The sequence below is a fragment of the Oryzias latipes genome, chromosome 3 (genome assembly GCF_002234675.1).
Source record: "Oryzias latipes chromosome 3, ASM223467v1".
In the NCBI taxonomy this organism is placed as follows: domain Eukaryota; kingdom Metazoa; phylum Chordata; class Actinopteri; order Beloniformes; family Adrianichthyidae; genus Oryzias; species Oryzias latipes.
In genome coordinates, this window is record NC_019861.2 from 17648240 (window position 1) to 17673432 (window position 25193).

Here is a 25193-nt window from a genome sequence, read left to right on the forward strand (position 1 = left end):
TTTATTTTTTAACCAAATTTAGATGAATTACACTAATAAGGAGGTATATTTTAATGTAACAGAATAAAACTGCGTACAAAAAATGCTTTGATTTATCAAAATAGGCCCAGAGTTGAATGAAGGAAAAATATCACAAAATTACGAGCTAAAAGGGTGAAACAAAGAAAATTTTGACAAATGAGTCAGAAATGGAGAACGATGAAATAATGATTCACTTAAAAAAAAAATTCCATTTTTTGTAGACGTTTGCTTGTAGATGTTTTATTTGTAAAACTAAAGTTTGATTCCAAAATAAAGACAATAACTCATCCTTATGTGGAACCAAGAGCACAGTGTGCATCAGTTTGCTCAACAACATACCATCTTTGAATGGTTTCTTTTGTATAGGATGAAAATGAATTCCATTTAATTTTTAAAATAACTTACAAATTCTCTGCGAGATTCTTTAGCTGACAAATTTGTCTGTCAGGTAAGGAACAATAAAAAGGCCTTTAGAATGTTCTTTACAGTCACATGTTGCAAAAATCCTTTCAAAATAAATTATTTTACTCGAAACCTGACTATGTTCCTGAACATTTCTGGAAAATCAGAGCAGATGGATGTCATAAGTGCTGGATCCAGAAACTGCTGCAAATAGAGACAGCTTGTTTAAAATGTTATTATGGCCTAATGTATCAGCTGCAGCGAGCACACAGAATCCAAGCATGAGCATTACTGAAGAAGATTCATTCAGAAAAGCTCCACACGTCACAAACAGAGCTGCTGCTGGAAAGCTGCTTCATGCCATCCTCTAAACCTACAACAATCCATCAGACCAGTCTGAGAAGAGTCTGGAAACTATTGGGTTTGAACTCAGACCAATTCAGGATTGACGTCGTCCTGTCTGTGTTTGCGGGGGGGTGGCCGCGGTTCGTCTTCTCCCGTGTCTTGCTTGTCCCGCTCAGCCTCCACCCAGCTCTGAGGTAAGATCATCTTCTTGGGGCCGTGAGGGGGGGGGCCCAGCAGGGCTTCAATGTCGTCATAGTTCACCACCTCGCGTTCTAGAAGAGCGTTGGCCAACTGGAAAGAAACCATCACAGAAACCATCACATTTTTTAACCTTTAGTCTCTGAACTCATAGGTGTTTGAGCCAATCACATCGGCAGTTTAAAGTAACGCAGGAATGACACCAACCCCCCACATTAGTTTTGTTTTACTCAAAATTCGGAAGGTTTCAAAAAGATTTTAGCTTTCAAATGTTTGGTTTAAAACCAAAATAACTAGAGTTATGACCTAATTGTGATACCCGTTAGAGCAGGGGTGTCAGAATCCAGGTCACGAGCGGCGGTGTCCCAGTGCTCCTTTTTGGCTAAACACACCTGATCCAGGTAATGAGCAGCAGATAAGGCAGGATTTCTGGAAAAGCAGCAGGCCCTCCAAGCCTGAGGTTCAACCCCCATGCCTTAGAATAAATCCTCGAAACATCGTATATAGTTTAGAGGAGCGACATCTTTTTTTTTTGACATTTTGTTTTGACCTTGACTTGGCTTTGTTTTTGGATTTATACATTTTTATTTTGTCTGAACATGTTTGATTTTTGTTACAAACTTTAAAAAAAAAAAAGAGTTTATTCTCGATTTGTCATTTTTGCAGTTGAAATGAACTTTTCTAGACAATTTCAGCATCATTGTGGAGTGATTGTAGAGTATAATGAAAAATATCTCTAAAGAAAGAAGGTGGGGTTGGACTAAAAAGATGGATATCAAGCATCGTCTCAAAAAAAATAATAAAAAATTATTAGAGCAAATTGTAAAGTTGCAAAACAAATGCTCAAAAAGCCCCAGGGCTAGTAAGGGTTAATAAACATTAATAATAATACAAAGAAAGCAAACAACTGACCAGTGTGAGCTTGTCTCTGTTGTCCAGAAGCAGCTTCTCTGTGTGTCTGTAGGCCCGGGCTATCAACATCTTAGCCTCCTGAGAACATTTAAGGTTTAGGTCAAAGCAAGTCAATCTCTATTTCTATAGCACTTTTCAAAGCAACTAAGGAATACTCCAGTTGTGGAACCCACATGGTCCATCTGTTCCTGTAGGCCCTGGCTGAAAGGCCGGCGTCCAACAGCCCCCTGCTCCTCTGTTTCTGGGAACGAGACCTGCCCGACACTGTCACACATGCCGTACTGCTTCACCATGGAGTACGCCACCCGGGTCACCTTGCGCAGGTCGTCCTGAGCTCCTGAAGACGCAAAAAGATGAGGCTTTACAGCGTTTTGAACAGAACCCACACACAGAGGTGAGCAGGGGAATGCAGATGGTACCTGTGGTGACTTTGTTAAAGGTTATGGCCTCTGCAGTTCTTCCACCCAAAGCCATGCACATGCGCTCAAATAACTGCTCTTTGGTGAACAAATACTGGTCACGGGGCAGCATCTGAGCAAATCCAAGGGCGGCGTTTGTACGAGGCGCGATGGACACCTGAAAAACAAATCCAATTTTAGCGCCCTTTCGTCAGACATTTTTAAAAGTCAGAATAAATAAATAAAAATCCAAACTTTTGTTGTTGTTTTTAAAGATCTCAAAACAAGTTAATGAAGTCTGAGTTCAGACGGCTTTTAGTTTTTTTTCAAACTTTAGTGTTGGATGAACTTTGCAGGTTACAAAGACTCCCTGTAACATCCTTTAACTTTACTGCTGCGGGAAGTCAGGTCTGCTGGTTTGCTGTTATTCCAACCAATCAAATGCTTGATAAAGCAAGCCCCTCCCCTAAATGCCAGTACCACGTCAGACAATTCTACCTTTTCCCCTGGGTCTGTTGTAGCAGCTTAAACTCAGACTGTTTAGATTAAAATATAAAGTGATTGAAGGAACTTCAATGTAGAAGAGATACGACTTGCTAACACACTTCCATGCTGGACATATTCAGAGTTATTTACACCTTCAGCACGGCCTCCGTGTGCTCGAGCAGCCATCCCACTAATGCGTGTCCAGACTCATGGAAGGCCACCACCCTCTGCTCTTCTTTAGACAGGATCTTACTCTTCTTCACACTCCCTGGAATAAAACAAACAAACTTGCAGAGCTTTCTCGCCTACAAAGGGTTGCTTTACTCCAAACTACTGGGATCACTGTACCTGCTATGACTCTCTCCACTGCATACTCAAAGTTGAAAGTATCAATGGACTTTAAACCCTCTCTGGCAGCATGCAGAGCCGCTTCATTGCAGATGTTGGCAATGTCTGCACCTGTGGAGAAAAAAAGCCCAGATCTGGGTTTCCTGTGTGGGTTTACACTTTCCAGGTTTATGTAGAATGATAACACATCAGCAATGGATGAACAGATGGACCACCCATCAAAGAATGATAGCTATTTCCATAAGGAGAATAGGAGAGTTATATCTTTAGCTGAACAAATGAGATGTTTTTAAAGCTTTATGGAAAAGCCCACCCTACAATCTACCACGAGTTAAGGAAATTCAAGACCAAATGAATGAATGTATTTTAATGCTTTCATTTGCTGAAACACTGTTGCTTTAAATAGCTGAAATGATGACCAGGAGATGAAAAAGAGGACGAAGCACCTCAAGAGATAAAAGAGAACAGAAAACTAAGAAAAGATGAGTCCCTATAAAAATAACAAAAACTAAAGGAAACAGAACAATAAAGAAAAAAATTAATAAATGATTTGCCATTTTAGTCACGACTGGGGTAATTCTGCTAAAATGATGCCTAATACAACTGATTTGTTTATATTAATAAATTAAGACATTCATTAATTTTGTCAAATCAAATCAAATGATAATTGTACTCATGCAGAAAAATACATAATTCTAAAAGCACCACAAGCTTTAAGAATGTCATTCAATCAATAAAGCCTTATTTTGTTGTAGCTGCTGAACGCTTTTGCCGGCTAATTTTTACTTGATGTAATATACCTAACAAAAAGTACTTGTCATGAAAAATAGATTAAAACATGACAACATATGATAAATTAAAGTGGTTTTCTTTTATTTTCAACTGTGGTATGTGTAACAACATGAAAAAGAAAAAACGTAGGAAGTTCCTAAAAATGTGCTCAAAAATTACTGAAAAATAAGGAATTTGAGAACGAAAAATTCCTTAAAAAGTGTGAGACTTCCCTGGTGAAGGCACAGACTCCTTGACATTCATGTCAATAGTTTTGTTCGGGTGAAAATGACCCGGCGATAGTGCTCTAGGGTTAAAGATGCAGGTGACGGTGCAGTTCATGTACACGTACCACTGAATCCCGGGGTGAGCTCTGCCAGGCGCAGGGAGTAAAAGTCAGCGGGCTGCGTCAGCTTCAGCATCTTCAAATGCTGCTCAAAAATCTCCTTCCTCTCCTGAAACGTGCATGAAAAAGTTTGCTTTCTGACCAAGCTTTTTGAACATAAACCCGAATAAAAGGGAGTATGACAGCACCTGCAGAGTGGGCAAATCTATGAAGATGTGTCTGTCCAGCCTGCCGGGCCTCATTAGAGCATTATCTAGGATGTCTGCTCTGTTAGTGGAGGCGAGGACTATAACGTGGTCTGTTGTTCCCATTCCTGCAAAAACAAGAGGACTTTATGTCGATCTGCAGCCTTAAGAGGCTTTTTGATGTTTATTTACTGACCATCCATCTCTACCAGCAGCTGGTTGAGAGTCTGCTCCTCTTCCGTGTTGGAAAAGCCAGACATGTTGGTGGAACGCTTTTTGCCTACGGCGTCAATCTCATCAATGTACACAATGCAGGGCGCTCGTGCGCGGGCCTCTTTGAATAGACTCCTGACTCGCGCAGCACCGAGACCTGCATGAAAGCAACACGGGGTCAGAGCGTTAATCCTGCTCACTTTGTTCACTGAAACAGTGAATCTTACTGAGCGGCTTTGCATGAGTTAGTACAAAAAACAGATCTGCTTCTGTGGTCTTCTAGGCCAGTGGCTCACAATGTTTCAATGAAGTTTTCTTCAGTAAAGTACTTCCTAAGGCCTTAGTCAAAACTGCCCTTACAAGTGGATCCGGGCTGTCTGCAGGTAAAACATGGGCACACCTGCACGGCCACAGATGGCCTGCAGGAAAAGCAAAATCCTGGACCGCTTGATGAGACCATACAGTGAAAATGTTCATGCAGTGAGTGTAATCTATAACAGAAATTACAAAAGCCTTGGGACTTCCAAGAGCCACACATACCCATAATTCAGAACCACTGCTGAAAGCCACAAGTCCTATAAAAGGACTTATTCTGACATTGTGCTTTTGTATTATACCTATCTATCATAGTTATTAGCTTAGGCCGTATTATTGGCGATATTGGTACCCACCTCCGATAACCTCCACAAACTCAGAGCCAGCCATGGCCAGGAAGGGGACCTGGGCCTCTGTAGCGACAGCCTTGGCCAGCAGGGTCTTGCCACATCCGGGAGGACCGAGTAGCAGCGCGCCTTTGGGGACTTTTGCCCCCAGCTGAAGGTAACGTTCTGGACTCTATCAATAAACACAAATATCCACTTAATCTACTCTAGATTTTTTGTGAGATACAAAAGACTTTGCTAGAAAAGCTATTTAAACTTCAACAAACTGATCTCTGTCTTCTTAAAATGCATTCCACGTCCAGAGAGTGTGAGCCGTATCCAGAAGGAAAATGTCCTAAATGAATGACAACGTCTCACCTTTAGGTAGTCGACAAATTCCTTCACTTCCATTTTAGCCTCGTGCATTCCTGCGACATCTTTGAAGCTCACACCTTTACCCGATTTACCGTCCACTATGGTGAACTTGGCCATCTTCAGCTGATTCTGTTGAGTTTACAGTCAACTTCGATTAGTCTCCAGCCAAACTAAAAGGCTGCAGTGAATACTTTTGTTACTCACAAAAGCACTAAAGCCACCTTCTCTGCCCCCCATACCAGCCAGACGAAAGATGTACCAGAGGATAGCCACACCAATGGCAGCCATCCCCAGAGCATAGACCGCACTGCACAGAGAGAAGAGAAAAATGTTTGCAGTCCAGAAGAAAGAGTCATGTGCTGATTTAAAGTCTGCTCTCTGAGGAAAAAAAACAAACATTTTCTTACTTCCCAAAAAATCCTGTACGTTTGTAGGACACTGGAATTCTGTCTTTGGTGTCGATATTCAGCTCTTCCTCAGCTGCCCTCAGCTTTTCCTCAAATTTGTCAATGTTGGCAACCTGCATCCTATACATGAGGGCCAGTCTCTGCAGGGAAAGTAAGCCACATGAACCCCTACAAGCTTCTGGCGATTCAGAGAGCAATCGTCTGCTTGTAAAAAAACATCCAGGAAACATACAGGCCTTCCAAAGATGACAGCTCCGGGATGAAGGTAGATTTCCACGATGTCGCTCTCAGGAACAACCTGCACACGTGACACCTCTCCCTTGGCCAACATCTCGTTGACAAAGTCGTTCCAGGAGATGTTGCCTCCGCTGGTATTGATGGAGTTCAGCAGGCTCATGATGAGGGCGATGATGAAGAGAGTCCGCAGGCGCTCTCTGTACATCTGGTCCTCCTGCTCACGCCGCTTCTTCTCCTCTAACAGGTGAGGATGAAGGAGAAATCAGGGAACACTAGTGCGACGCTTAAAAAGAAAATGTGTTAAGAGGGCAGAATGACTTGATCTCATACCTTCATCTTCTTCAGGCGATTTTTTCTTTGGCCCATCATTTTTGTTTTTCTGTTGTTGAGACCGAGATGTGCTGAAAAATGTTGTCGCCCCTGAAACAAAAGGGTTACCTTTGATTCATCAAGTCTCCATGAGCAGGATGACAAAATAAATAAAAATGTAACAAAAATGCAGTGAAGTGAATCCTCACCTAATAGATTTATCAAACCAATGGGGTTCCTTAATAGATTGTTCCGGATTAACTCTTTACCGAGCCCAACCATGCCAGGACTCAAAGGTCTGTGGAGGAGACTCTGAAATTTGGAGGGGGAAAGAAGGGACGACAGAAATTTCATTTGTTAATGAAGGTCTTTGTGAAAGAACAAGCAAAACACGATTCCACTTGAGTGCAACAGAAGGTTTTCTTTTAAATCCCTTCTATTTATTTATTTTTTAAACTAATGAATTAAAAAAAAATAAACATAAAAGTATAACGATGAAAGACAACATGCAAAGTTCAAAAAGGGGCTTTGGATGAAGATTAAAGACCCACTTCGATCGTCTTTTGATCTGTTGTAAAAGTCTTTTAATTATTATTATGCTGTTTTTACCCCAAAGACCTGGATCATTTTCTAGGACATAGTTTCTGCAGAGTGGCAGGAGTTCATCAGAAATTCACTTCTGAGTTATGAGCGGGAATACTAGTGCAGACTGAGCCTGTCCTCATTTCCCATCATCATCATCATACACTCTCTCTCACTATCTTACAGCCCCCAACCTAACATTACTGGTGCAACAAAAATTTTGGATCCATCCAGCCGTACAGTTTTGAGCCAGATGTCAGAGGAGGAAAACAGCGACGTACACGGATCTATTTGTCTGCAAGTGGATGCATCAGAATGAAGTGGAGCAGGGAGCTGGTGGCTCGCCAACTGCAGCACCTACGTCCCTACAACGGCTTTTTTCAAACGGCGTTTTTAGTCTGCTCCTGATTCACAATGATTTGAAAAAAGAACTTCTCATGATGCAATTTTAATCTTAATTTTCATGTCCTCCATCGCGGAAACAAATGCCACAAAAAAAGCCAAAAAACAACAAAAGCACAATTTTCATCCGAGTGAGTCATTAACAACGTATAGACTAGTCCAAACTCCTTTTTGAATATATACCAACAGCATTTGTAGAGAATTACAATAAATCAGCACAAATGTTGAACATATGTTGGACAAAAAAGTGAATATCAATTAATCTTGCCTATCTTTCTTGTCTCCCTATTAATATATCAGTCTTTATATTTGCTTTGAACTTCTTCATAAAACATTTTCTTTAAAGCACAAAGAAAAAAAGACTTGTGGATGCATGTTCTCTACAGAAATGTTTTTATTAACTCTGATCCTGAGGGCTGCAGAGACCTGGTGTGTGTGACATTTTAGACAAGAATCAATTCAAACATGTAAAACAAAACAACATCTACAAGACTGACCTTTTTTTTAGAACACAATGCATGAATATGGGACACTACAGCCACTCATCATGTCTCCACATCCATTGATTGTCAGAGTGCAGATTGGATTGATGTCTGCCTTACCTGAATGAGTTTCTCCTGTGGCTGACCTTTGAAAGTCCGCTCTGACATGGAAACCAGCGTCTTCCTAGCAAACGCATTGCTGAACAGGACATGTTTCACTGTGACCCTGGATGTCAGCCTCGAAGCTAACGTATAATAATGCAAGTTTCGTCTCGAGGGCGTCCAAAAACATCTGCTGCATTTCCTACTGACGCCAGCACAGTGTTGCAACAAAGCTGACATGGTGCACGGTCTCTTCCAGAATGAGCTTTAAATCTTTATCCGCGACGACATAGCCGTAGATCGTCCATAAAGCTCAAACTAGTGGTTGTGAAACGCTGTTTATCATCGTAGCTTTAAGTCTCAGCTAGCATTATTCAACAGAAACAGAGGAGCTCCCTCCTTCTTGGACGTCATATACAGTTTTCAGACAGAAACTGTGGGCATTACTGCCACCTACTGACATGGAGTTTGAAAGACAAGTTGGACATACGCTAGAAAATAAAATAGGATAAACCAGGTGTTCAGGATTTCCAAAACTCAAATGCATCAAGTTCAACATGTGGGGGGGAAAAAAAACACAACATATAAGTTTCTTCATATATTAATCCGCAACTTTAGTCATCAACTGTGTAAAATCAGAATAAACTATTGTAGTGCAAGGACTGTCCGCCAGAGAGCGCCATTGTTCAGTAAATGACGGTTTCTTTGGCTTTGCTAGAGTTGTTTTTGTGGAACACAATCCGCGATAAAAGCTAATTACGCTTTCGTTTCAATTTATAATCACACATATTGCACAATTGAAATGTACATTATTCATCTTCCAAGCTCAAATTGAATAAATTATTAGTTTCAAATATTTTATTTACATTCTTCTTTTCCGAAGCATTTCGGAGACTGTTCCATTTTACCGCCACCCAAGTTGTAAACAGTCACAGCAGTGTTGAATTGGGACGTTTGCAGTTCAATTTGACTGGCATATTCATTGACCCAATAAGAGAAGGGTTGTTGTTTCTAGCCAATAAACGTCTGCGTGTCATCTCTTCCCGTTGCGCTAAATCTTTAGGTACGTTAGTTTTATGGTCCAGTGCATCCCGTTTGAGGTAAACTATATGTCATCTATCACCGTCAAACGTCGTATTCACGCCCCACGGCGGGTTATTTGTGTTTCTGCGCCGCCTGTAGGACTCAACATTTACAAATGATTCGCCACAAAATATAATCTCTCATTTTATTATGGTAACTCGGATTAGAGTGGGTTTTGTCGGACTGAGGAATAAGCTTGCTGGAAAATTATTTATTTATAATTATGTAATAAAAATGTATGATGTGCCACGTTCCCTGTATACAATCCATATGGAGAAAAATTAGACTCAGTCGGATTTGTGCGCATTCACACATGTGGATATTTTAACCAACACACAACCTGGAGGCTTAAATGAAAAGCGCTATGCGTTCACAAACATAAAAACGAGTAGACCCTTTGCCTGCGCTCCATTTCGTTTTCTTGGCTTTCCAACTATATCATGGAGCTTGGTCAGTTGTGTTTGAAACTGCGTGTTGTATTCGGCCACGTTGGAGTTCAACGTGCCCTGACTTTGAATGCAGATTTGCACCCTTTGAGGATCCAAAATGGCGTCCGTTTCTCGATCCAAAGGAAAGGGATCCGCCTTCAGCGGAACCACCAATCAGAGCGCTCGTTTCATCCCGGACGTGTTTCCGTCCCAGCTACACACTGAAGTCAAAGGCCGCTTCGATAACCGCTCGAATGGGTTGGCTGAGAGGATTAAAGCGAAACAAAAATATGGTCTTTTGAAGGTTTACGTCCACCATGGCTAGCCTAAAGACATACCAATGGATTCCTAAACATTCTTAGGTTGTGGTGAAGGTGAAATTGCTGCGCCGTTAACGAAATCTTGAGGATATTTTACTTTTTTTCCCTTTGGACGTCTGTTTGTTGCTCTTCTCGGGTTTAACAAGCTAGCGCTAGCCTCTATCCTGGTTAGCTTTTTATTTTTCTTTTTTCTTTTTTTATTTTGGCTGCGATGGTCGTCGCGACTTTATGCGGATGTCTTCGGACCTTAAATCCCACCAACTATTACTAATGGGACTACCCAGCATCCCCCAGAAACATTGCGACATAGATTAAACGTTTAATATTTGGATATCTATTTGATTTACTTGGAAATCCACCAGAGACAGAGAGGTGAGTCCCATCTGCCCCTGCATGCTGGTAACAACAACAAACCGATTTCTGCTGCTTGACATGGTTTAAATATGCTACAATTAAGGTCAACGTGCAATGGATGTGATCATTTATTTATAGATTTTACATTGCTAGAATTATATGCAAGTTTCATAGTTATATAATAAAACAGCTCACGTATTTCCTCTCAAATACCCTATTTTGATTCTTAAGTATGTGATATTTCTAAGCAGGGTTGTGTCGGGAGGAATACAAATAACATATCTGTGAGAAATAAAAAATGTATTTATACCTATATTATCATTAGGTTGATCTTGTTCTTGCATGGACGGATCATTTTAGTGCATGGTAAAATAAATATGATAGAACAAGGATGATTTTTTTTTTGTAAATATTTACTAAACAATTACTACTGCATACATTCACACATCAGTCATTTTTGGGAAATACTGATATTTTTGGCTTGCATGTTTCCCCCCTAAAATCTAAAGGGAGGCTAATTTTATTTTGTTTTTAATATTTAGTGCTATAATCAGTCTATACTGTATCTAGAAGTATTAAGGAGGGGGTTCATCTACTACCCAGACAATAATTAACACCATATTTCTCATGAGATTGCTCCGTGTAACGTCCAAATGTTGACCTATTTCCCTTTTAATGATGCAGAGGCAGTGCTGATTTAGCAGTTGATATAACGTACTACTGTTTTTCCAGTTGGGTTTCAATGATAAGGTTTTGGCTATAAAGTATTGCTCTAATGTTTAGAAATGTGGGCTAAAAATTTTATACAGGCGATGACTTAGAATATACTAGAATCAATATGATTTGTAGGCTTGCTTAAATCATCAAGCTGATAACATGGTATGTTGTTTGTTTGGTCATTTGCTTGTTTCACTCACAATTTACTGCTTTCCTACTAAGGTGGATCAAAGGACAATTGTAGAGGGATTGTTTACTGCGTAAAATGACATAAAAAGAGCAACATGATGACATGGCAGGGTTTGGAGTGAAGCGCTGAAGGAAAGTAAAATCAGGGAGATGCTCTCCATTCTGATGCAGCACCGTCAATGTTGAAAACACTGCAGTGGGGATGATGGTGTTTTCCACCAAGATGCTATGTGTTGTGGCTGTTTTTTAGGCGTTCATGTTGACTTCACTGCAGGGGTAGTGATGCATACCTCATTGGCTACAAGCTTTTTGCCCAACATGTTTTTGCCTTGTTTTAATGGCTAAATATTTGAACCTTTGTGGTTTATTTGATCATTTTCTGTCAGAAAGGCGGACATTTCAACTGCAGTTCAGATTGCCTTGTTTTTAACCTTCTGTCTGGCTGCTAGTTTTGAGATTTTTCTCCTGTTTCTGGAAGAGTTGCTTAAAAATCGAACCATGGCCCCCATCTGCAACAGCATCAAAAACATTTTTGGGTGCAAAAGTCACAAGAGAGGCATGGAAAAAAGTCTGTTCAGATTTTTGTTATTTGGTTTTTCCCACATTATTTTTAACTGATGGCATTCTGTATTTAACAAATGGATCTCACTGATTTATGTAGATGTCCTATGAACTTGGATTTGTTTATGTCTGTTAATGTGACTTTAGCATACTTGGCTGTTTTACATCAAGTCGGGATTAGCATCACAAACATTTTAGGAACCCCCTTGAGCTCACTCAAACTGCACTCCGCGAGAAATGTGGAAATTGAATCACATAAAGGCCCGTACACACCGGGACGAATATTCGCCAGGCGTTATTCGCCAGCGTTTTTCACCACGTTTTTTGTGTTCACACCCAGGCGATTTTCGCTGACGATGAGCCGAGCGAACATGCAATTTCATTCCCTGACATTAGATGGCGCTTAATGTAAACAGAAATACTCCTGTACACAAGGTGGCGCTGCGCAACTTTACGCTTCTTAAAGTCGCTTTTCACTCAGAAGAAGAGAGCAAGTACTTACACGCTTGTCAGAATCAAACAAAGAAAACATGAATATTTCAAGCACCAGTAGCTCCAACTGGTGCTTGGTTCGGGGATGTTTTAGAATGTCCGTCATTATTGCTTCGCGGCTGTGTAGATGCTACTTGGCGTCTATCTTCTTCGCTGGTATGTGTGCTCAGCAAGGCAGTTTTGTGTTTGAGCGCCCCCAAGTTGTGTTTTACTGTAACTTCAGAAGCTCCAGACACGTGAGCAAAAGCGCCATTCTCATTGGTCGAGTAGATTTCGACGCGACGCGTCGAAAAAAAAAAACGAACCCGAGGCGTTTTTTTTTTTTTTTTTGACGCTTTGACGCGTGGCGTTTTTTCGCGTCGGTGTGCACACTCTCATTGGGGCCCTTTGTTTAGTCACGAGGCGTTAAACGTTGGCGAAAATCACCGGCGAAATTCGTCCCGGTGTGAGCGGGCTTTAAGACTTGTATCAGATATGGTCAAGTGTATATTTTAGTCCAATGTGTGTTACTAACTTAAAATAGCTTTTGATAAAGGTGTCCTCTAAGTAATAATGTGTGTATAGTTTCTTTTTTTCTCCCTTTTTAAATATGGTCCAATACAGGGAGCGTACTTTTATCATCAAATCTACTGAAGTAAGAGATTACCTTGTATTTGTTTATCTGGCTTTCAGTAGGCTTGCACACATAAGTCAGTCAAAAGGTCGTGAAACTAGAGAATAGGTTTAACAGCGAGGGGATAGAAGTGAAAGCGAATGAAGAGTGTTTAGTCAGATTGAACAGTAAGTTGGTTTTGTAAAGCTACATTTTTTTATATAAATATGTAGAAAATACTTTGTTTTTATTAGTTTTGTAGGGCATTATTGGTTATTCTATTTGTGTTACTGGTACATTTTTTGTTTTTCATTTTATTTTTTATAATAAAAAAATACAATGCATTTCAATGTAATATGTATATGACATTGCAGTGGGGTCAGATTTGTGCTGTTTGTACTCTAGAAGATCAAAGTTGTATTTTAGGAGTTGAACTAAATGAGTAGCTGTGGATGTTGTAAGAGGGATAAGTCTTTAGCCACCAGTCTGCTTTGGTTTCTGAAGGCTCTCCCCTCCCCCTCCCACGCTTAGAGTGTGGTCCTTTTAGGTAAACAAGCATGGCTACTCCTGTTTCTTGACTCTCTTGGCCTCTTCCTGCTTGTGTATAGACTCTTCCTGTGCTGTATGTTTGAGTTATATGCATGTTTGACTGCTTCCCTGCAGTTTTAGTGAATAATCCAATGTCAGCTGAAGCTTTCGGAAATTTATCCTGGTTCTTTGCCCCCTTCCCTATCTTCAAAGGGAAATGGAACAAAATGGCGGGCCTACTGTTTCCCTGGGGTACTGCATAGTCTCATACGTGGTTTTAGGAAGTGCTGATGGTTGATGATGTTTTGGATTTCATTAGGTTCTGCTGAGCTTCTGTGCTAACGTTTTTTGCAGCTTTTTCTCTGTGCTAAATGTCTCAACCACCAAAGGGAACCGTTTCTCAATAAAAACATTCTTCCCCTTTTACTGAAATGTACTTCAAACCCTGGACCATTTTAATTAAAAGTTTTGAAAAGTAACACAATTATTACCATGACTATTATTGATTATGGGAATTTAGATTTTTTGATGTATTGTTTTGGAGGATATTTTGCAAACATTTTTGTTTCATCATGATAGCACCATAAAGCTGGTAACTTGTGTTTTATTTATTGGTGATCCAATTGTATGATTTTAATTTTACCTCTTAATAACCACGTTATTGTCAGGCAAGTTGGTTGCATTAAGATTTAAGTACAATTTAGAAAAGTACTATGAATAACTACAATTTAGATTTTTTTCTTTTTGTCGAAATATTAAAAAATAGAAAGCTATCTGTCCTCATCAGCTTTCACTGATCCGCACATTTGGTTTGGCTGAGATTTTTATGCCAGATACTCTTCCTGTATTTTATCTGAGCTGGGGACCAGCACAGGGAGATCCAGACCCGGGCCCCCTTGTGGCTACATATTTAGGCTGTAGAATGAAGGGTCTTGTCTAAGAACCCACACTGGATTTAGCCATTGACTGTATAAGAGCATGGGACTGAGCGATCCCTTTCCCCTCACGTTCCAAACAGGAAGTACCCACTGGCATCAAAAAGCCAAAATCCCATACCCTTTTATAGAGAAATAAACAGCTATTACTCAGTCATTATATCTGTCAGAATTCTACCTTTTTAAAATGTACTTGCTAATCCTAATTCTTTCACGATATTTTTCTTTATTGCAAGTTATTCACTAAAAACATGTGGTGCCCGCTGGCCCCCACCTTGATGTTTAATTGACAAATTTGCCCAAGCCCGCTTTCAGTATTTGCCATAGAAATGTTGACTCAGACTGACTCAAACCAATCACTGTCATCTGGTTTCAACATATTACAGAAGAATGTATCGATGAAAAAAGGTGACTGAATTGGCTTCTTTTCACTTTCTATGGGTGACATCACACTTACTCAGTCCAGTTTTCTTGTACAGTCAATGGATTACGCCCCCTGGGAAAGGAACCCTGGTTTCCCATCCGCCAGTCCTGCACGCAGCTGACCGAGCCTTCCAGCCGCTTTTTCTCATTACTTTTAATTTTTTGGATCATTCTTTTTTTTCCATCAATACAAGGTTAACTAACAGAAGACATTATGTAAGTTTAAATTTCTTATGAAATATAGAACTGTATCTGTATCTGTAGAGAGCCTCAGGCAGTTCTAGTAAAACAAGTGATCACATTTGTCAGCCAGGGCAAGAATTTTCTTTTTAGAGGTCTTCAATGTGGGGACATTTGGTGTTTGATTGGAAGTTCTACTTTGCAGGAGGCCTCTGGGTAATTTTACAATTCATTCATAAGTTTGAAAACATCCTAAGGTTTTGTTAGTCAGCTCTGGAGCTGATGGCAGTCTGAGTAATCTGCCCCTTTGGGCAGCTATGTCCTGCTCTGTCCAGCTTGTTTAAGATGTCAATGAAAAGACAAGTTTTCTTACTTCCTAGCTCTATCATATTTCAGTTTGTTTCTCCTATGTTGTCATTGGGGTTTTTTTTCTAGAACCTTTTTTAAATGTTAGGATAAAATCATGGATGTGTCTTAATAAATAAGGGACGTAGTATTTTTCAATTTCAGTATGTTACTAAGATGAAATGTTCTGTGCCACCTGCCTTAGTACTTTAAGACTAGAATACACCATACCATTTTTTGAGAGAAGTATATTTTTATCCCATTTACTTTCTTCTCAACTTTTAAAGTAATGCAAGAACCGAGAATAGTGACAAATATTGTTAAAGGTGATGACAGATACACCAGAAGTGAATGCCTTACCGCAAAGTAGGGCTGCATGATATGAGGAAAACTTGCGATATTAGTGATCAATATTGCGATGACGATATAACTTGCGATAATGGCGATAGAAATTTATATATACAAGTTCTGGGGGGGGAAAAAAAGAAAAGTAAACATTTTTGCCTTTAACACTGGAGCTTTAGCTCCAATGTTTACACTCTTGTGACTATAGTAACTCCTCATGGTGCAATTAATGTAATTCCAGCAGATTCTGAAGTGGAGAAAAGCAGCCTCGTACTGATGTGCAGCTGTGTAAATCAACATTAATCAGCTGATTTTTGCAGCGGCAAAAAGCGGCTTTAGAATGCTTTATACCTTAAACAGTTGCATATTGGTGCAAAGTGAATATGAAAAGCCACTTTTTTCCGCTGCAGAATCAGCTGATTCATGGCGATTGTGTGAATGGTCAAGAATTTACAGTATGTCAAAGAGCATTTTAAATGTTAAATATAGGCTGACACTCTGAATTATAAAATAGAAAGAATTAATTTAAAAATCTTGTGATCAATAATGTGACACCATGTGACTGCAAGCACGACCGGGAGGCTGTACTGGAAAGTGATTTTTAGCATGTTCATTTAAGATTTTAGGAAGTTTTTGGTTTTTTGCTAATGTCTAAAGTAGAATTATGCTGACATTACTTCATGGCATTGTAATCATGTTTGACATTTTAGTAATTCCCCCTTACAATTTTAGATCTTTCTTGAACCAGAATTGATCCAATAATTTAGATATTTTGCTTTAATTTTTTATTAAGTCATAATGCATCACTAACAACATGTTGTGTGAAACATAATCTATTTGGGCAGTTTTATTCATTAAACTGAATGCTTTAATGCAGAGATTTTCAGTTGTTTTTTGTTTTTGTTTCATAATTAAGCTACTCAGTTAAGGGGTTGTTTTAACCACAGACTTTTTTTTAAGTCTGTGGACGATGAGTCTGTATGCCATATTATTTATCCTATGTTGAGGAACAGCAAAAAGGGTGAATGCAAAGGCATCAGGACAAAGTGTTAGGTGGGGGATGGAAGAGGTAATGTGGCCTGTCTGAATCTCAATCACCAAGGCTCTTCAACAAGGCTGGCCTTTTGATGGGCCAGCTGCAGCCATTCATCCATCCATTCACATTGAAATGCAACAACAGGAAGAGGGGAGGGTGTGATGGGCTGGGGTTGCATGGGATGGGCCTATGAGCTTGTGAGGGTGGGATGAAAGTGAAAAGCAAAAGCATACTTAAATACCAAAGGGAGGAGTTCTGCCAGTTGGGCCCCATGCCCCTGCTCACAAATACACAACCATACTTTGTTTTCTCCTCATATTGGGTAGTATACATTCACACAAAGAATGTAGTCACCCCTTTTGACTAGCAAATGATTTTTACAACTCAGCTATTTTCTGTCTGCACCCAAGCTGGTTTTTGTAAAGCGCCTAGTTCATTCTCTTGTCTTTATTTAATATTACCATACTGTTTACTGTGTGTGTATATATGTTTATGTGTGTGCATGTATAATTAGTTGTTGGCGTTGACGAATCAACTATTAAAAATCGTCAATGTTAATTTGGTATTGTTTGAGTGTTGACGTCAATGATATAAAGGAATCCAGCCTATTGGGAAAAAAAGCATAAAGGGATTTATTTGATTCGTTAAATACTTCCACAAGATTGTCTTAGCACATTTACGGTTACCATTTATTGCAATTTTTGCCAACTTTTGCGATATGCTTATTGCACAGCTTTATATCACGATAATGATAAATTTGCTAATTATTGTGCAGGCGTAACTTACATGTAACAAAATAATGTTGGGGTTTGCGAGACTTTAACACGCCAGTTTTATAAGTGACTTTAAAATGGGAGTAGGCTAAATACTATATAACTCAAGGACAGTTGTTGATTCCTTTTTAAAATTGTACCCATTTTTGCAAACTGGTTTGCTTCCTTTATGGCCAGAAGAGCTATTCTTGTTGCCTCTAGATCCTACAAGCCATATTAAATGACTGTATTTTTCGTACTATAAAACACACTCTTAAGCTGTAAAAAAAAAAAAAAAAAATTATAGTGGTCCTTATAATACGGAGCGCCTTATGTATGGAACAACATCTGATGGTGCCCACTGATGTCACAGCGATTCTGAGAGGTACATGGCGCTCTGTCAAAATGTTTTGGGTTGGGTGTTATTGTAGATATGGTGACCTTGATTACGTGTAGCATTGGACTGTTGTTTATTTGTATGTTTGGCTAACAAGGTTGGTAGGTAGTTAGCAAAGTCACAGTAATGTTTGTTTTAGGAGTATCAGTCAGTTTTTTTATGTGTTAGAAACAAGTTTTAGAAGTACCATGAACACAGTTAATAAAGTCTTACTGACTAACAGACTTATCTCTGACTGTTGCTTGGCTTAACGCATTTTATAGTTCAGTGCGCCTTATATGAGATAGGTTTGAAAATAGACTATTCATTTGTGGTGTGCCCCTTATAATTCTGTGCACCCTATAGTTCAGAAAAGAAAGTATTGTCCAGTTGCACCACAATTTTGGCACCACAATTTTGCTTTGTCTATCGCTTATGTTCCAACTGGCACATTTTTAAAAGCATATCACTTTTGAGAAATGACCAGGACAACTTTGTTTACTGCTTGTCTATATAAAGTTATCCATAAACCTTTTAAACTTTCATCTCAACTTTTTTTCAAATTATTGTGTATTGAAATCTTTTTCAATTTCTTTTGATTGTTTGCCTATGCCATTTTTTGTTGTGCGCAATTCATATCAATTACGTAATATTTAGTGGTTCTAGGAATGTATTTCAATTGTTTTTTTGTAAATATTGACCTTGTTATTTGTTTTTCTCAAGCGTGTTTTTTTTTTTTTTGCAAGCTCAATTTTCTGTGTAGAATTAGACTGATCACCTAGACAAATTCTGAACAGTTGAGCATAATGTATACATACTTGAAAGACTAAAACAAGTGTAAATGATTTATACTAAATAGATAAAGCTGTTGCTGTCATAATTGCTAGTATGACATAGTTATGTCATATAGATTCTGTGCTTGGTGGATTTAGGACGAAATGCTGTTGGTAAACAGTTGTTGGTATTTGAAAGCTCTCTTTGCAGTATTGTCTATTGTTTTTCATAATTTACTCTCTTATTTATAGGGCGTGACAATTTGTCTAAATTTTTCATTTGACATTTCTACAAATACCACTGTAGTTTTAACGAAGAATAGGGACCATTGTATTTGGAAAGCATTTGCAGGAGACTGTTCTCTTTGTCAACCTCACAAATCTGGCTATAGCATCCTGTCTGGAACTTTAATGTCTTGTAGGGCTCCTCGACCTTGGTCCCCAAGATCTACCACCCTGCCTGTTTTACAGCTCGGAATGAGGAGACACTTGCCAATCAGCAAAAAGCAGCGCAGAGAGAACTGTAAAACATGTTGGTAGATCACGGGGACCAAGGTACTGCAGCCATGGTGCACAGTTTCATCTCGCAGTTGAGTTTTTTAGTAGGCCTTTGTGTTCACATTATATTTTTGTATTTCATATAGTGAAAGTGCTCTAATAAATTGGTTTTGAGGCAGATAAAGTAAGACTTGACAATGAGGAAAACTGCATGTGAAAGACCTTTTGAGCAAATCTTTCCTTTCATAATTTCTCATTCAGGCCTTGGATTAATTTTACATCTGGGATTAAGGTTCTGCTGTCATCCAAACTTTAATATAAAAAATGCATAGTTTATGCAGAGTGGCAGTAGTGACAGTATCTCATTAGAAATTCACCTCTGAGTTGTGGGTGGGGCTGTTGGAGTGGAGTAACCCCGTCCCCCTTCCCCTCCCTGTTGCTGAGAGCTCAGAGCAGGGAGCTTGTAGCATGTCACAAATGAGGTATTTTTGAAACAGCATTTTTTTTCGTATGCTCCTGATTTACAACAATTTGAATAAAGAAATACCCAGAAATGTCTAGGTCTTTAATCTACTGTTTGCATGCCTCACATGTTCCTTATTATTTATAAAATGTATACACAGCTGTTGCCACAGTTCAATGACAAAAGCTTTTTTTAGATGAGCACAAAAATGAAAGGAAAAAAAAATCATTTTTCAACCCAGTTTGTAATATTAGCTTTATTCAGGTCACATTTTTCTTATTTAAAATGTATTTTCCAGTATGGCATAAGCAAACTATGAATTTGAAAAAATTGTGAACCCACAGTGTTTTGTAATTTAATATTACATTGAAATACTGTAAGCCGCCTTGTCCATCTCAAAATAGTGCCAGCATACTGCATACATGCACTCTGCCACAGCACAACACTCACATTTTCCTCTAGTAGAGAATGGAGTGTAAACACCCCATAATATCTTAAGAGAGCTGTCTCTGTGCCACATTTAGATATTGAAAAAAACTTTATGTTGAAATTTTACCAGTGTGTAGTGCTTTTTATTTACGGATTATGTATACTTTATTTTTTTTGTAAAGTATGCTAGCAGTTAGGCCTGCACAATATACCGCAAATTTATCGTCATCGCGAAATCAAGCTGTGCAATATGCATACCGCAAAAGACGGCAAAAATCGCAATAAATGATTACCTTAAATGTGCTAAAACAATCTCATGGCAGCTTGAAATATTGAACAAATGAAATAAATCCCTTTATGCATTTAACCAATCGGAAGGACCCGTTTACGTTGTTGATCAATCAAATGAGCCCTTTTATGTTTGATGTTTGCCTCCTACGTCGACAAGGGTCATTTGGAGTATAATTTTTAAACTGTTGCAGTGAAATGGAAATTATGTTTTTGTTTTTTTTGGCTGTTTGTTTATATACCGCAATTTATATCGTTATCGCAATATTAATTACCAATATCGCATATCGCAAGTTTTCCTCATATCGTGCAGCCCTACTAGCAGTAAAATGGAAAATTACCAATTTTGTGCATAATTGCTCACCACTTATTGTTGCATTTGGGTTACATTGACGCTTTATAAATTCAACTTTGTTGTGCCACAACTTTGGCTTAACTATGCTTGGAAAACCTAAAAAATGAAGGTAATCACATTGTACAATTTTATTGATTGATTGTAAAATGGTGAAAGAGGAATTGGTCGCAAAAAAAAGTTCACCATAATACTTTACAATGGTTAGCCATTGCAGAGGTCCAACGTTTCACATACCCACTATGAAGCAGAGGGGTAGAAATATCCTGCTTTGGGCCTGCTTTTCTGTTCATCCAGATAAAAAAGGGAGAAGTAGGACCCATGTATGGTGAGATTGTATCATATATCTCCTATCAGTGAGAACTAGAGTGGCTTAGCTAGTCTCTGGACCTGAATCCAATTGAGAATCTAGGGAGAAAGTTTAAAATCTCCGTGGCCAAGTAACAGCCACAAAACAGCTGTTGAGAAGATCTGTTTGAAGGAATGGGCCACAATGGCAGCTACAGTGTGTGCAGATCTGACCTCGAGGAAATGTTTGACCTTTGTCATTGACCACCATTACCAAATTCTTTTTTTAAAAATCATACAACGGGATTTCCTGGATTCTTTAACTTTAACAAGATCCACCTAAATATTTTTGAAAATGATTTAGTTACTTAAATCAAGCAAACCACAATATAAAATATGAAGGGCAATCATTTTAACAAAATTTGCTAGAGTGCTTTATATAAACACTACAAATACACAATAGTATGATAAGTGAAAGTACGAACTGCATGTTGTTCACCACCTAGAAATAACCAAACAGTACTGAAAACAGTGCTGAAGTGCCCATAAGACAGTTTAAAAAGATGTTTAAAAACATACAGAGAAAAAATAACGAAAGCTGAAAACAGCTTACTCTGTTTGTTTTTGTTTTTTTTCTCATGATAACAAGATCCTCTATCTTGTTATGAGAAAACGAATTTCATTTTTTCGTGACAATGACACATCAAAGTATATACTTAGGCGTTCCTCTCCCCTTCCTGCACTGAGACACTAAGACATAATGTTTTATAAATCCCTTTACTTTGTGGTTACTGTAGGCTGGAACCAACAACTCTCAACAACAGCAACAGAAACACCCCTCAACACCCCCCCCCCCCCCCCCCCCCCCCCCGTTATTTTCTGACTTATAAGTAGAATTACGCTCCTCTGAGACCTTAATACTGTCTCATGCACCGGCCCCCCTCCCCTTATTCCCCTAAAACCAGAACCCAGGACCAACAAATGTTCACTGAGCTCCTGACCCAACACCCGGCCCAATTCGGTCTGCTACAATGCTTTTCCATTTTTCTACAATCAACAGCAAAACGAAGCAGTTTGTCAGAGAAAATGTCAAACACCATAAGAACTGATCGATTTCTAATTGATCAATTGATTCGTGGTTGAACTCAGGCGGAGGTTGTGCTGATGTGTTTATATGTTGTCGTTCATATTAACAACATCCAAACCGCTCATCGTCGTTTGAGAATAAGGTTGGCGCGTCTGCAATTGCCCAGGCGGCTGCAGTTCAGTGATCATTTGGTTGTTGTCAATTCTACACGGTTGCAGAATGCTGGATGAGAGAGGCAGGGTGCAATAACTGTTTACCGCTTGGGACTTGGAACCAAAAAATATTGAGACCTTCATATTTTTACCATTGTCTCATGACTACTGTGACATGACAAAGTGGCGGGGAATCTTGCATTTATGCATGGTTTTAGATCAACCAGTTTGATGTGAGCTTCATCATTAACCAGATCAACAGTGATTTTAAGATGTGAAAGTCCTCTTTTAAAACTAATTATTTTCTGTGGAAAACAATCAGTTTCACAAAGTTTCTAAACTTACTGTCTCAAGTAAAGTTCCTGCATTTGTGCAACAAGAGAATTTAAAGTTATTAACATATTAACTATAAAGAAAGCATAATAACCTAATCAGACTGGCGTGCTATAGCTGGTGGTCCAAATGCTTTTCTCAGTCAAATGTCATAGAAAAAACATTACATATTCAACAGCAAGTTCATTATTATAGAGATTACTACTTTTTGAACGGGCCTATACATAAAGCAATGTCTATAAATCAATTTTTTGAGCTTTCAAGTGTATTATAGTGTTCATTCCTCACAAAAACAACTCAGAAACATCACCAGGCCAACATAAACACACACTTTCTCAGCGGAGCTAGTGGTGATCGCCTAAACGCCGGAGCGAAAGCCGGTACCTCAAGATCTTTTCTAACTTACAGGTTGGAAAAGAGCTCAGGAAAATAACTAATATTTAATAAAATGTGTTCTTTTGTGTGCCAAAGGTAATATATTGTCATATACATGGATATTGTTTACTCTTAAAAACCTAAGAATAGCATGCTGTATGCCCTTCAAATCAAGTTATGTGAAGGTCACAAAAGTACTTTAAGTAAAGCTAACTCCTGAAACTGATCACAAATATATTTATATGGCAATATAAATGTAGGTTACTTGTATTTTAGTATAAATGGAACATGGAATATCTAAATTTGTCCCATGAAATTTAAAATTGTTTGCAAAAGCTGGTATGTCACATATTTAATTTTATTGACACACAAGACATTTTGTTTATACTGCAATAAAACATCAGATTTTCATGTAAACATTCATGATCTTAGGTTCTTGTGTAACAAGATTGTTTATTATTATCACATCACCTGCTGTCTTTCTTGGTTAGATGATATTGTCTGCTGAACTCGGCTCTGCTATTCACTGTTATGTTTCACTTTCACACACTTGGCTGTGAAACACTTTCCCTATCCTTTCTTTTAGCTCTCCCAACTTTTCTCTACTTCTCCCTGCTGTCGATTCTGGTTCTTTTTTTTTTTTTTTTTACAGAGCTCACTTGTATACTGCATCCCTATATGCTCTTCTAAACTCACATTCTTTGACAGTCTCCTCCCCAATCTCCTCCTCTTTGCAGTAGTCCGTTCCTCAGGAAGCTCTGTGTGCAGGAAGCTAAGGGCGTTGGACCCATTTGCCACATTTCCTCTTTCAACAAGAATGATAAATCGTGCACTGATGACCACATATTCTGCTTTTATGCATTTTACTTTCAAATCAATAGTTACATTTATTCATTGTTTACTTTCTTTTCTCATATAACCAAAACGGTCTTCCTTCAGTTCAACATGAAGTGATGTTTATAGTAGTATTGAGAAGTTGAGGCACCATTATTTAATATTAAAAATATAAGGGATTTTTAGTTGCAAGTTATCTACATATTAAAAAGAGCAGCCTCTTTTTCCAGCCTCCACAGTGATATATTTGTTTGCCTTACATGTTTGGCTTTATATAACAAAATAATCACTGTACCAATTAATCTTTATTTCATAATTCCTGTGAAAGAAATGCGCTGTGAGAAGGAACTTTCATTGGTTCTTAGTTGTGTAATCAAAGTAAACTTAAGATACCCCATATGTGTTTTGTTCTTTTTAAGAATGTGACAGAAAAAGGACGTGTGAACATGAGACTGTTTACATTAAGGTACATACTTGACACTTTACGTTACTTAACGGCTGTGCTTTTTTTCCCCTTTGTCGGAATTTAATATGTGAGCATATAAATAAATCAAAATATAGCCAATCGAAATTTGCTTGAATTTGATATCTGGTTGTGGATATGTGCACTCAACTTTCTTTGTAGTGTCATAGCATGTGCTAGTGTGGATTCACTGTGTGCTGCTACTCCTCCATTTCCAATATTCATAAAGGTTGTTATTTTTCATTGCAACCATGGCAACAGTACGTGACAAATGGCAGTGCTGTGAAAATGGTTTGGTTTTGTGGGAGTCTGAATGTCAGACAATTGTTGATTTTTAAATGGGTAAAAAGAATCCCAGCTTGTACGGCTTTTACTTGCTTACAATCATGAGAATATACTATGTTCAACCATGACACAATGTTTCAGCCAACTAATGCATTTATTGTTCAGCAGCATCGTGTTGGAACTGAAATAAAACAAAAAACAAACAAAAGTGTTTTTAAAAAACTGAGAGAGTTGTCCAGTTATTGGGTTTTATTTTCAATTGAGATATGGTAAAGGTGTAATTACTTGTGTTATTACAATGTGGTAGTTTCACCATACAAAATGGGTTTTTATTGACCTCTGTGGTTTATATAGTAAGGACATTAATACAGTGGTGTTGTGCTGCAAAAAAGCCCCCATCATGTAGTGTCACAGCCACTCTAGATGCCTGCATATTTACTGTCATTAGCTGCGTTTACATGGACAAAAGTAATCGGAAAGAACGCCTGATCGGAATAAAAATGCGTCATGTAAACACGCCGTTTGGAATAGTCTGCCCTGATCAGACTCGTTTGGATCAAAATTTCTTTCCGATTGAGATAGGTGAGTTATGCCGATTGTTTATCCGATCGTTGTGCATGTAAACAGTTCATTCCGATCCTGTGTCACTACTGCTCTCGTTTAAAGTCATGCATAGACGGTGTTTCGCTCCAGAGAAAGCTTTGGAGCTCAAACAGGACCGACCGGCTGCTCTGCTGAAACCTGGTGCAAAGCGC

At 38.7% G+C, this 25193-nt stretch overlaps 2 protein-coding genes across 4 annotated transcripts in view; one reads left to right on the top strand and one right to left on the bottom strand.

Annotated features, from left to right (window-relative positions):
• Window positions 1-240: 240 nt before the first annotated feature.
• On the bottom strand, window positions 241-8638 carry spg7 (SPG7, paraplegin matrix AAA peptidase subunit). The gene is made up of 17 exons (XM_004067132.4): window positions 8181-8638; window positions 6804-6906; window positions 6616-6705; window positions 6281-6522; window positions 6049-6188; window positions 5846-5948; window positions 5645-5770; window positions 5297-5459; window positions 4609-4782; window positions 4416-4540; window positions 4234-4336; window positions 3111-3221; window positions 2915-3030; window positions 2298-2454; window positions 2052-2215; window positions 1879-1956; window positions 241-1059 (listed from the first exon to the last, which is right to left on the bottom strand). Exons 1-17 carry the CDS (start codon window positions 8400-8402, stop codon window positions 853-855), a joined length of 2424 nt encoding a protein of 807 aa, XP_004067180.1. The 5' UTR covers window positions 8403-8638; the 3' UTR covers window positions 241-852.
• A 1252-nt stretch (window positions 8639-9890) lies between these two features.
• The window catches only part of ankrd11 (ankyrin repeat domain 11), a 105711-nt gene continuing 90408 nt past the window's right edge, over window positions 9891-25193 (top strand). For 2 of the 3 annotated variants that reach the window (XM_023953418.1, XM_011490002.3), the window contains exon 1: window positions 9892-10365. The gene's annotated coding sequence lies outside the window, so the exon portion shown is untranslated. Of the gene's footprint in view, window positions 10366-25193 lie in introns of all 3 variants that reach the window. The other variant, XM_011490010.3, reaches the window with a different exon arrangement.